The following is a 13,875-nucleotide window of genomic DNA, read 5'->3' as shown; positions in this document are numbered from 1 at the left end:
AAATTAACAAATGAATCTGAAAGCATAAGAGATATACCTTTGACTGGATAGTGGTCACAAAATTGGCATCTGCTCCAGCAAATATATCTTTCACTTGAACATCTGTAAAGTCTGAAAGAATGACATAAAACTGAGTTTGTGTGTCCTTGAAAACAAGGGAAATGTCATGAATGAGGCTGGGATACTTTGGTGTAAATTAGGTGATGTTTATGCCTTTGATTCATGAACCTTCATAGAATCATGAATTTAGAGCTTAAAGGGACCTTTTAATTCATCCAGTGCTATCTTCCTACATTATAAATAAGGAAACAGACACTCAGAGAGGTCATGGGATTTATAGAATCCTAGCTAGCTTACCAGGGCCAAGATTCAGACTCCAGCCTTCTAATTCCAAATATTTTGCCCTTTCCCTTTGAATTATGTGTCATTTTGAACTTTATAAATACATTTAAAATTATGGAAAGGTCAATATGACATTTGTGGAGTTGTGGACTGATCTAATTAGTCTGGAAAGCAATTTGGAATCATACTAAGAAAATGACTAACGTGTTTACACTCTTTGTCTCAGAGATATCACTGTTAGGCATATTTCCTAAGAAGGTCAAAAACAGAAAGTCCTACATACAACAAAATGTGTATTTTTTGTAGTAGCCAAAACTGGAAACAAAGTTGATATCATTGTTTGGGGGTGGAATGAACAAATTGTAGAAGATGAATGTAATGGAATCTTACAGTACTATAAGAAACAGTGAATATGAAAAAAGCATAAGCCTTTCTCTAGTGCAGGTTTGGGAGGGAGGGAGATAGTTCAAAACTTTAAATACAACAAAAAAGAAATTAAATTTTTAAAAAAGAAAACATAGGAGGACAAATGCAAATCCAAGTAAGCAGAATCAAGAAAAAAACAACACACTCAATGAGTATATCAGTGTAAATGGAAAGAATAAAAAAAACAAAAACAAAAGCTGTGTAATTATAATGATTAAACTGGGCTCCAAAGAAGAGACAAGAGAAAGTACCTTCCTCCCTACATCGAAGAGGTTCCACATGGCGGTGGAACAATGAATATACCATTGGGCTGAGCTGATATATTAGAACTGCTTTTTCCCCCCTCTCTTTTTAGTTCTTTGTTAAAGGGGATAGCCAATCAGGTGATCAAGGAAGAGGGATAGATCTGGAAATGAAGGTAATGTAAAAACAAAAATTATCTACATAAACTTTCAAACAATTAAAGATCACAGATTTGTTGACAATAGGAATCATTGTGTAAGAAAGAGTTTACAAAATTTAGAATTTAAAGTTCCAAAACAAAAATAGTTTTGCAACATCTTGAAGGAAGAAGCTGAGTAATACCTCTCTTTCTCAAACAAAGAACAGGAAGTCCCCAATCCTCCTTCTTACCACTTGAGGAAATCAGGTTGCTAATATTGAAGTTCTGTTCTAGGGTGCCAGGTTGCAAAAGGCTGTACAGTTGACTTTGAGATCCACAACCAAAAGATACCACCTGGCCAGTGGTACAAGCATATGCAATAGTGTGATAACTGTTGGAGAAATAACACATTATAAATTAAATTATATTACCTGTTTCTTATTCTAAAGAAAGGTGAAGTTTCTTAGCAGTACAGTAATAGGTATAATTTCTATAGTATACCTAGTGCTGATGGGGTCATGAGGACCTGAACCCCTAAAAGGAAAAGGTCATAGCTTTGAAAGCAACCCAGCTCCTGAATTTTCCCATACATTTCAGTAACCCAGATCACTGGTGCCTCCTCCCAAGGCATCTGGCCCACCCCAGTCCACCTTGATTACTTAATTAGCTTACTTGACACTTCTCAATCCTATTTAGACCCCTTCTTTGTTACCTCCTGACCACTAGAGGCTATTTACCACTCCTTAATCCCACCCAAATTTTCTCACAGTCTTTTTCTGTATAAAAGCATCATTTTCACCCCCATTAAGCACAGACTCAATAGGAATCTCATCCACCCAACTGAGGTCATAATAAACTCACTACTTAGACTGAAAGAAGACTTGAGTGGTCAAATTCTTTCAAGGCAGACCCCCTGTGTACCCTTGTATTTCAGGGTTCCTAGCACCCCTAGACTACATCAGTGCCATATCAAAATTCCATCCTTAGATTGGTAATATCTATGAATATTATCAAATGCTTACATATTGAAGATGTAAATTCAACTCAATTTGATAAAACAAGTTGTAAATTCCTACAGTATACACTGGACTGTACTAGGCACAAGACATACAAAGATGAAAAAAAACATGTCCTTGGTCTTATTATCATTAACTTCAAAGATGTTTGATCTTTGAGCTATTAGGTTTTTACTGCCTGTGGTTCCCATTAAGTCCCAAATATTTTTATATTAGCTCTCATATGTGCAGTGTATTTTACTAGATATCATATGGTACATTAAAGATGACCCATTTAAGGCAAATGATTTTAAATACTCTAATTGAACTGGGTGGATAATGAATAAATTTTCCCTTAGAATAAGAACTTGCAAAATTTTATTTTATTTTTACCTAGCAATTATTTATAGTTTGAATTACACTAGTCTAACACCTGTTTCATTAGGCTCTCCCAAAGAGACTACAGATACTATTACTTTATCTTTCAGAGCCAATTTTAACTGGCAGTCTGGAGAGACTATTTATAGAATGATTCCTGAAGAGAAGCTGAAACTTCTTTTCCTGACATTGCTAGAGAGAAGCTAGAAAAAGACAGAAAGAGGAGAGATCAATTATCTTTATTGATGGAACTAGTTTTAACCTTTATCTTGCAAATACAAAAAAAAAAGAGCGTTCTTACAAAGTGTTGTAATGAACTTTTAAGTTCATGAACTGGATGATGTGGAACTTTGTTCTCTGAAGTGAAATCGTTTACTACTACAGTGATGGTAATCCTCACAGCTAAAATATCGTAAATAATATCTGTCTTTATTATTGATTTAATTATTAATTAATTAATTTGTTATTAAATTGCATCTTCAGTAACAATGTTTATTTGATCCTAGGAGAGTGAGGGATTAGATATAGAGACAAAGGTAATAACTGTTAGAAAGGAAGTTTCTCCAATATTAAATAAACTCGATACATTTGTGGGGACTCTTATCTTAGTGAATTAAGAGATGTGTTAAAATTTTACTAACTGAGCAAACACACAGACATATCCCTGAATTAATATATAGAGGTCAAGATAATAAAACAAAATGTAGAAACGGTGAGTCAAGTTCCAGCTTAGAGTTAGTCCAGTTATAGCAGCCTCTGTAATGGAGCCCTGAGCTATCCCAGCTAGACCGTGAGCTATTTTCCTCTTGTCTTGGCTCCCAGCTAGACCGTGAGCTTTCTGAACAGACTGGCACATACTTGACTTCTTTTTTTATTCCCAGAGTAAATTCTCAAGAAATGCATTAATTAATTTACCAAAGAAAAGAAAAGAAAAGAAAAAATTAGCAACTTTCCCTAACTGATGCTGTTAATAATTATAACTATAATTATGAAATAAAGATACAATTAACCTAAAAAAAAAGAAATGCATTAATTAAATTTAAAGGACAAAAAACATTTGTCAGTTATCTTTTATGGTTGAGGTGCTTAAGATAAAAAGATAAAAACAAGCCAGTCCCTCCCTTTAAGTAATTTATATTCTACTGGGGCAAATTATTTAGAGAGGGATTTAAAGATGATTTCATTGGTTTTGAGAACTACCTGGAGTTGAAGCTCTCTCTACCGATGGAGGCTGACACTTTCTCTGGTGACTTATTATCTTAGAGAGTCGGCTAAATGCCCAGAGTAGATAGATAAACATGAGACAGTTGGAGGAGGGGAAAAGCACAGCTTGGGGGCATCAGGAAAGGCGTTCAAAGGCATTAGCAGTGGAGATTAGGAGGGCAGGAATGCCTGTGCAAAGTGGGAGTGTCAAGTTCAAGGACAGTTTGGTTGAATTGTAGACTGCAGAACTGTGAAGGAAGCCTGGAAAGGCAGAGGAGAGTGAGATTTTGGAGACTTGAGGTACTACCTTGAGGAGTTTGCATTTTATCTTGTCCATAATAGGGAATCACTGAAAATGCTTTCGCTGAGCATTGATTTGAGCAGATTATTTTGACAACTGTTTGGATAATGTTGTTCTTTGGTTCAGTGGACCAACAACATCAAGAGGGTGATGTCTTAATTTGCAAGTGAATTAGATTTAAGTGAGGCAGAGATGTAGAAGCTCATCAGACTCACTATCTTCTCCAGAGTCATCAGAGTCAAGACTTATGTCAAGACAGCTGGCAATGGGGCGGCCAGGTAGCACAGCAAGTAAGAGCACCGGCTCCAGTGTTGAGAAGACCTGGAGATCGATTCCCGGGCTCAGACACTTAGCACCCACCCAGAAACACCTGGCCGTGTAACCTTGAGCAAGTTACTTAACCCCAATTGCTTAGGGGCGGCCGGGTGGCTCAGCGAGTAAGAGCACCGGCTCCAGTGGGATGACCTGGATCAAACCCGGGCTCAGATACTCAGCACCACACCCAGAAATAACTGGCCCTGGAACCTTGAGAAAGTTACTTAACCCCAATTGCTTATTTAAAAAAAAAAAAAAAAGACAGCTGGCAATGGTCCCTGAATAATGAATTACAGAAGAGAGAATAGAAATCGGAAGCTTAATTAAGGGTTTGTGTCATAGTTCAGGCAGATTTGATAAGGGCTTGCACTAGAAATGTGGCTGCATAAGTGGAAAGAAGAGGAGGGACAGAAGAAATGTGGACATGTCAACAAAACGTGGCAATTGATAGGATATGGGAGGTAAAGAAAGGTTAAGTTTGAATGCTTAAGTTAAGAGAAAGCAAAATGGCATGAACTATACCATTAAGTGACAAATTAAGATCAATTTGTCCTAATCTGAACATGAAGCCAAACAAACTGCATTTGAAAAACTCAATTGTTGAAAATGAAAGCTTCCTTTAAATAGTCATATATTGCAGGCACAAAAACTTTAAAAGGCATTGATACTGATCACCGTAAGAGTTTTTTTTTTCTGGATGACAAAATATCATATGAAGCTTTTAACTTTTGCCTATGCTAAAGGAATACAGACTGTTACCTTCCACAGGCTATTTGAGAAAACAAATGAGGTGAATCCACAATCTGAGGACCCCTCTTCTTAGAAACCAGTTTGCGCCCCAGCTGTCCAGAGTTATTGCTTCCAAATGTAAACACTTTACCATCCTGTAAAGAGTAGATCAGCTTTTGAATAGTAATATGGAATGAAAAATTAAATAAAGTAGTTTCAAGTAAAGGTAGATTTTTGTGTATTGAACATGCAAAACCCCAGTGAATTCCTAGATAGCTAGCTCTAGAGTAGTATCAACATTTCTCTATGTTTCATTTGTTTTCCTAAAATATAATTTCTCTTTAGAAGACCTCACTCATTAAAAAGGATACTTGTCACTGAAGGGGAATACTTCTTGCCTCTTGCCTTACATGTATCTATCACCTTTGTAAATGTTAAGAAAAGCTTTTGAAATCACAGCATAATATAAGGGGTATTTTTTTTAAATAAACATTTGAAATTCCATAAGCAACTTTCAAACAATATAATTTATTCTTAGTTTAAATGTGGAATCCATTTTCATTTGACTAGGAAAATTGGGAGAAAGGGGGAGAAAAAAGAAAAGCTGGCTCAAGACTGAGTCTCAAAAGCATGGGAATACTATTTGATGATGAATGGAATCTAGATAAACCATGAAGGAGAAGCTAGATGGTCACTTTCCAAAATGTAATACAGAGGATTCCTGCTGAGATATTGGTTGGGTCTCTAAAGTGGGGATTGACAAACTGTGGCCCAGAAAAATGTAAAAACAATTCTTAGCTCATGGGCCCAACAAAAAAAGGTAGTGTGGGTTGCAGTTTGCTGACTCCTGCTCAGAAGTCCTTTCAAACTATGAGATTCTTTAATGCTGTTACTCCATTTGCAAGTTGGGGTTTCATGTTAAAGTCCTTTCAAACTATGAGATTCTTTAATGCTGTTACTCCATTTGCAAGTTGGGGTTTCATGTTAAATGCAATAATGTATTGATTCCTCTACCAGTTCAAGCAGCATTAGACTTGGAGTCTAGAGAAATCTGAGTTCAAATTTTACCTCCACCACTTACTGGCTGTGCAAAATTGGATAAGTCACCCAGACCCTCTCGGTCTCAGTTTCTTCATTTGTAAAAGGGAATGAGAATAATGATAGTATCCACACTTCAAGGTTTAAAAGGACTTTTCAGCAGGATAATTTGAGTTTTATCTCTCTTTGAAAAAAATCACATCAGGTATTTGTCTATTTCATTAATTTTCCTCAGCTTATAGTTTTATTTATTAATCCATTGAATTGTTTTTCTTTTAATTTTATTAATCTCTTATTTGATTTTTTAGAATTTCTTCTTTGTTGCTTCATTGAGAGGGTTGATTTGTCTTCTGTTTGTGTTTGTGTGCATGTGTGTCTGTCCAATTAATTGATTTGTTCTTTCTCTTTTGTAAGCAGAAGAATTTGAAGATAAAAATTTTCTCTAAGGACTACTTTTGCTGAATCCCATAAATTATAGTATGTTACTTCAATTATTGTAATTTTCCTTGATGAAATTTTCTACTGTTTCTATATTTTGTACTTTGATTCACCAATTCTTTAGAATTAAGTTAGTCACTAAATAATTTTAAATTATTTTTTCAATGAACCTTTACTAAACATAGTTTTATTGCATTTTTCATTAAATAATATATTGAAATTTTCTACCTTTCTATATTTTTGGATGAGATCTTTATTCTTTAATACATGATCAATTTTTGTAAAGGTAACATAACCAGCTTAAAAATATATAAACTCTTTTCTACTCCCATTTAGTAATTAACAGAAATCTATCACCTCTAATTTTCCAAAGTTCTATATTCTTTTAACCAGTTAAATCTTTAGCTTCTTTGTTGTTTATCTTTTTGTTAGATTTGTCTAGATCTAGAAGGAGTATATTGAAGTCCCCCATTTTGAACTTTGACATAAGTTTTACTCAGTTTTGGAGCTGGAAGGAACTTTGCAGATAATCATCTAATCTAACTTCCTTGTTATAGCTAAGGAGATTATGGCCCAGAAAGGCTAAGTGACTTGTCTCTGGTCATACTCCTGGTGGCTGAAAAGAGAATAGAGCACTTATCTTTTGACTTCCAAGCCATAATACTCTCCAGATATTTCTTCTTTTTTCCTTTTAAATACAATAATACTCACTGTACACACACACACACACACACACACACACACACACACACACACACACTTTGTTATATTTCTGAGAAGCTTAAGTTTCTTATTACCTGGGTGAGGACAGCTGTATGTTCATCCCCACAACTGATGTATGTCACATGAAGACTCTTCAGGTTACCAATAGAACAAGGTTTGTAGATTTGCTCTATTGAAGGAAAAAAGAATTCCTATTATACATTTTAAAAGCCTCAGGTTTCATCTTTGTTAATAAGATCTTCAAGCAGGAGAAGAGGGGTGACATAGGAAAAAAAAATAGCCCATTAGCATCTCTGATTAGGGCACCTGAAGTCTTAGATATAGTCAGGCTTCATACCCATCCAAAACTCAATTATTACTGCCTTAAAAGCAACCAAGAATTAGGTTTCAAACTAGGTTTCTCAAAGTTTATACAATATGAGCATGGTTAGAGTGCTATTGGAAAACAAATGACATACTCTATTCAATTTGGGGAAGTTTCCATCGTTAACTACTTGGGAAATTCTTCAAGGTTTTCAGAAGATTCCTGTGAGAATTGTATAAAGGCCAATGAAAGTCAGATTGACAATTACCTCATCCCACTTAAAGCAAGTGACACAATCATATGTCAGTTGTCCACTAGGTATAATCAATCATAGGCCTTCGGCTCAACAAAAAAGCACTTCATCAACTTAGATGGCATTGAAAGTCACTGGATAAACTAAAGTGATATTACATAGGAAACCTGTTCAGATTAGTTGAGGGAAGTGATAATGTCTTGTGGAACTTTTACAAAACCAACACATTAACTAAAATTAGGGATTTTAAGATGTAGAAGCTTAGTGGTGAAGTTCCCAATGAAGACTGTCTGAGAGGGAATTGCTTCATACCAAGGACAGCACCTTGGCCACAACGATCTAAGTCTCTGCCTCCCCATCTCCGCCCGGTTGGAAAGAGAATTTTATGAGCTTTGAAGAGTATTGAGGATTTCTCATCTTTGCATTGGCACCTGAGCAGCAATCTCAGATGGAACAGCTGATAGCACTGTCTTCATTGAGAGCCAAGGAGAGACTGAATGAGATGAAACAAGGCAGATTCAGGGTGCTACAAGGAGCCAAGCAGAAAAGCTACACCAACAAGATGACTTTTAGGAGCCGTGAGTTATCTCCCTCCGTCACACATGCTCTCATCTTGAACCTACTTTCCCTTTGATTCTAATGGGAATCAAAGAAATTTGTTTTTAGGGAGAGGTGTTTCATCCTCATGTCAACTAACAAAATTAATGACAATAATTAGTGACTTCAGTGAAGTTGTGAAATTAATAAATCATCGTCATTCCTGAGGGAGTAGAGCCAAGATAGCAAATTAGAGGCAGCAACCCAGCCAACACTCCCCTCCAAAAAACTTTAAAATAACACTTCAAATTCCAGAGCAGCAGAGCCAACAAAAGTTGAGGAGAGACATTTTTCCAGCCTAATATAATATAGGAAGTTGGCAGGAGAGGTCTGTGACACTGAGGTGGGGGCCAATCCACCTGGTTCAGCACCAATAGTGGGCCTTTGAAGTGGCTGGAACTGCTGCAGAACCAGCTTCAGTAGCTGTCAGCCCAGAGATGCTAAGAGGGTTAGAAAGAGATTACATAGGACCCTTTGCTGGGGTACAACTGGCATTTACTGGCAACTCTGTTGCCCATGTGCAGTTCTGGGCAGCAGTTCTAGGACAGAGAAGAGCATTTGTGGTCAGTCATAAGGGAGCAGGGGCTTTTATTGAAATTCCAGGGTCAAAAGGAATGCTTGTGCTTGCAACTGCAGGGGACCAAGAGCCATTCATGGATAAATAGCAGTGCAGACCAGGAAAGCAGTGGACATACCTCTGCTCAGATCCTAAATAACACTTTTTTTTCCCAAATAATGCCTTGTAAACTTTTGTTTTTAAACTTGAAAACCCCCGAACTAGTTCTCAAAACAGCAGCAGGAAAAATCCTGAAGCTTGTGATGGTGACTCCTTACCTTCACCCTCACCCTAGAGCCTGACTTTAACATAAAGTTCAAAGTCAAGAAATAGACTGGAAAATGAGCAAACAACAAAGAATTTGACCATAAAAATCTACTATGATGTCAGGGAAGACTAAGACATAAATTCAAAAGAAGACAATAATGTGAAAACATATACAATCAAAACCTTAAAGAAGGGGTGGCTAGGTGGAGCAGTGACTAAGAGTGCCAGCCCCAGAGTCAGGAGGACCGGGGATAGGTTCTGGCCTCAGATACTTAACACACACACACACAAAATAACTGGCAGTGTAGCCTTGGGCAAGTTACTTAACCCCAATTGCTTAAAAAAAAAGTTAAAGAAAGGGGCTAACTGGACAAAAGCCTAACAAGGATTCCTGTAAGAGTTAAAGAAAAAGATAAAAGGAATAGAAGAAAAATTAGAGCAATGCAAGAAAATTATGAAAAGAGAATTAATTGCTTGGTAAATAAGGTGCATTCAAAAATACTGAAGAAAATAACACCTTAAAAAAGAAAATTGGCCTAATGGTAAGAGGAATAAGAATTCACTGAAGAAAAATCCTTAAAAAGCAATATTGGCCAAATGGAAAAAGAGATACAAAAACTCACTGAAGAAAACAATTCCTTAAAAATTAGAATTGGGCAAGTGGAAACTAATGATTCCATGAGACATCAAGAAACAAAGCAAAGTCAAAAAAATAAAAAAATAGAAGAAAATGGAAAATAGATTGAGAAGAAATAATGTAAGGATTATTGGACTACTTGAAAGCCACAATTTTTTTAAAAGAGCCTATAAATAATATTTCAGGAAATTACAAAGGAAAACTGTTCCAATATCTTAGAATCAGAGAACAGAAATTGAAAGAACCCACCAATCGCCTTCTGAAAGAGATCTCCACACCAAGCTTCTTTCATAACTGAGCTTTCAATTGAAGAATCCTTTATAAAGCTGACCTCTCACCTTGAAAAGACAATGTCTTATTGGAAAGACAAAAAAAAATTACCTGATGCATTATTGCCTCTGAAGGCCAGCTGGCCTACGTTGTTCCTTCCCCAGCCATATGAAGTACCAGAGAGAGACAGGGCAAAGTTGTGAGCCCCTCCTGCTGTAACTTGAGCCAGAGGAATACCATTAAGAGATTTCACCCACTGAGGTCTGGCTTGGAAGGGAGACTTTTCCCCCAGGCCTAGTTGGCCATAATCATTCTTTCCCCATGAAAATACTTTGCCATCTGCAAACACACACAAAAGAAATAGTTTCAAAATTTTGGGTTTCAGCTATGCTGCAATACTAAAATTGACTATAAAGCATCTCACAATAGTATACACTTTTAAGAACATGAGAGATAGCAACTTGGGGAGTTGACTTAAATAGAGGTAGAGTGAAGGAAAAAGAAGATATAACTATCTATCATCTTTCTACTCTGAAACTGAGGAGATAGATTTTTTTTTTCTTTTTCATGATGTAATTGTTTGTAGATGGATTTTTTTTTTTGGATGTAGGATTTCATTAGTCTAGGGAACTTGCAGTATAGAAATATCTTCAACTGATGCAACTTGGAAATTCATTTGCAACTTATCCAGTCCTAGAGCTTTTAAAGCCTGAAGCATTAAGAGGCTAAGTGACATGAAATGGTTAAAAGTATCAAGGTACCTTGAATCTGGAATTCAAGGACCTAGGTTCAAATCCACTTACTACCCATGCAACCTTGTCTCACTTAAGCTCCCTCAATTTGACTTTCTTCATATGTAAAATGAGGAATTGGACTAGACATTCTTTAAGGTCCATAACCCTTTCTTAATATATATCACAGGCAGGACTTGATTCCAGGTCTTTCTGATTCCAAAACCAAGATCTTTCCATTGGGATGGATACTTTGCCAAAAATTAGACTCACAAGTCTACTCGTATGATTAATGACTCATAAGTCATTAATTTGATTTATAACACTTTGTAATATCTTGGAGAATTACCAATATTTTCCAGATCAAAAAAAGTTAGTTATACCTAACATATCTTGATAGAATCTTTAGCTCATAATCTGTTATTGATTTGAACAGTTCCACTTATTGCTTGTAAAATGCAGCAATCCTCCTTTGAGGGATGCACAGTGCAGTCATACTGTATCATCGTTCTAAATCTGTTCAGCTTATTAGGGAGTGGTTCATGATAGCCCAGCATGAGGAATCAGAAACCTCTCTATGGCCCTGAAGAGGTTGCCCTACAAAGAACCAAAAATGGATAGAATAGCCAGAGTCGATGATTTTCAGTCTTATTATAGAAGGAATAAAAAACAAATAGGGTTCTACAATGACTCAAAATACACAAGAAAATATATGCATATTTTCCCTTCATAAGCAGTCTAGATAAAGCACTACTCCCCTTTGCAGTTTCCATATGTTCTCTATATTTTTCCACCTATAAAATGTAAGCTCCTATTGAATGTAAGCTCCTTGAGGTATTTCATTTTTGTTTTTCTATCTCCAGTGACTAGCAGCACAGTGCTTGGTATATAGTAGGTGCTTAATATATGCTCAATGACTGATGCATTAGAAGTACCAGTTCAGTAACCTACAAAGTGGATGCTTTTCCCCAATGTGTGCAAGTTCAGACCAAGCTTCAGACCCAATGCTAAAAGACATCTCATAGGACTGGCAGATATACCCAACTTACAGAGAAGACATACTAGTTAAGGTTAAACCATTAGCAGATTTCTTTTGGAAAACAAAATTGTGATGAAGTCATGTTACTATATAGTAAAGGGGGGAAGTAAATATTTAACTATACATGCTAGGAAAAAAACATATTTCTGTTTAATGGTAGCCTTGGGGTGGAGGGAGGGAGAAAAAAAAGAAATTTATATGATAACTTTATTACATACTTAAAAGGAATAGTGAATTATACATAATAGATTTACAATTTTATGTGCAATCACCTTTTTAAAAATTCCACTATGTTATGGAAATGCTTGTTTTATTTCATACATTAAAAATAAAATAAGAAATAAAAATTAATAAGTAAAATTAAAATGAAATAGACTTTTTGAAGTTGGATAGTCACAACCTTCTTAATTCATGAAAAATAAATATCAACAAAGTAAAATATGTCAATTATCAAGCAATTTTTTAAAAGCAAGCATTTATTACAAATTAATTATCATGAAAACAAAATTAACATGAAAACTTTTTACCTTGTGCCAATGCTATGGAATGATAATGTCCACAAGAAACTTGTATTATTTTGACACTGGAAAGATCCTGAATTTCCCTTTAGTAAAAAATGATGGGAAAAAATATTTAAAAGTTTGCTAATGCAGTTCACTGGTTAAATAGCAAAATGAATCCACACAGTAGTAATGTCCAAAAATGAATGTATTTTTCTGCATGCTGAGTCCATTACTTTTCTGTCATGTCTGATATGATTAATCATAAGTCCTCTAGTGGTCATTGCATTGAATAGAGTTCTTAGGTTTTTAAAAGTTGCTTTTCTTTACAATATTGTTGTCTTTGTATAATTTGTCCTCCTGGTTCCATTTACTTAACTGTCAGTTTATTCAAACCAGGATTCTCTGAAATAGTCTCATCTTTTACAATGGTGGAAAAAATATTCCATTACTTTCACTACCACAATTTGTTCAGCCATTCTCAAATTTTCTAAGATTCAATTTAAAGCATTACCTTAGATTTTTATTTCTCCTGCATGTTTCCCTAAAGAGTCTGATATAGCACTACACCAAACTCTGTGTGTATGTTTGTTCATTTTGGATAAAAGTGAGATTAATCTGATGCCAATTCCTCCTGTCCTTTCATCTACATTTGTACAGTCTTCTCAAAAACTTCAGTTACTGGGGAATACCAAGTTCCACCCCCTTCTTCCTCCTTTCTACATTAGTCTAATCTTCCTTTTGCCCTTCCTTCTCTTTTCCTTCTTCAAACCCTCAAAACAGAACCAATTCACACCTTCCTAAAACCTTGGCTTTTCTCATTCAACTCCCATGATGCTCTTTAAAGATACCAAGGTTCTGAAGAGACGTTTATTTTCTTCCCTATTAAAATGTTTGCACTACGTCATTACACAACCCCTTTCCAGTTGCTCAAATAAATTTACCTCTTTAGATTTCTTTGGACTCTTGTATTTGTATTTCAAAGTTCCTACTCAACTCTTGTCTTTTCAGAAATGTCTGAAGGTCTTTTTTCCCCCCTCTGCAAGGTATTCTTGGCTATAGGCTTCACTCCTTGCTTTTTGGTATACTTGTATTCTTTGATCCTCTCTAAGGCATTGTGGGAGTTGAATAAGAAAAATCAAGGTTTTGGGAGGGTGTGGATTGGTTTTGTTCTGAGGGTTTTAAAGTTTTGGGGGTTATCTTTTTTTGACACAGGGATACCCTAGCTTTCCCAGCTGGACATGCGATGGTCCACTCATAGCCCAGGCTCACCAAGCATCACAGGAGTAGTAACCTCTTGTTTCTAATATGGGCCAGTTTACCCTTCCTAAGTCAGTCTAATACTCTGCACCGCCCCCATACACACACCTCTTACACTTGAAGGATTACCCTATTGGTAATTGATTTAGTGTAGACACTTGATCCTGACCAATTTGGCCAACTGCAGCTCA

The 13,875-nt window shown here is 36.0% G+C and overlaps 1 protein-coding gene across 2 annotated transcripts in view; it reads right to left on the bottom strand.

Annotated features, from left to right (window-relative positions):
- LOC138165502 (probable E3 ubiquitin-protein ligase HERC6) overlaps nucleotides 1–13,875 on the bottom strand; it is a 45,877-nt gene that overhangs the window by 28,740 nt on the left and 3,262 nt on the right. For both annotated transcript variants that reach the window (XM_069093889.1, XM_069093892.1), the window contains exons 3-8: nucleotides 12,452–12,528; nucleotides 10,266–10,493; nucleotides 7,345–7,439; nucleotides 5,102–5,226; nucleotides 1,402–1,541; nucleotides 38–111 (exon numbers count right to left, since the gene is read on the bottom strand). In XM_069093889.1, coding sequence (XP_068949990.1) covers nucleotides 38–111; nucleotides 1,402–1,541; nucleotides 5,102–5,226; nucleotides 7,345–7,439; nucleotides 10,266–10,493; nucleotides 12,452–12,528 — 739 coding nt within the window. The remainder of the gene's footprint in view (nucleotides 1–37; nucleotides 112–1,401; nucleotides 1,542–5,101; nucleotides 5,227–7,344; nucleotides 7,440–10,265; nucleotides 10,494–12,451; nucleotides 12,529–13,875) is intronic.

The sequence above is a fragment of the Petaurus breviceps genome, unplaced genomic scaffold (genome assembly GCF_028583685.1).
Source record: "Petaurus breviceps papuanus isolate PSGF00001 unplaced genomic scaffold, PetGlider_PUasm1.0 126, whole genome shotgun sequence".
Taxonomy (NCBI): Eukaryota; Metazoa; Chordata; class Mammalia; order Diprotodontia; family Petauridae; genus Petaurus; species Petaurus breviceps.
Note: the sequence above shows the minus strand (reverse complement) of the source record. Positions and strands in the feature narration are given on the sequence as shown.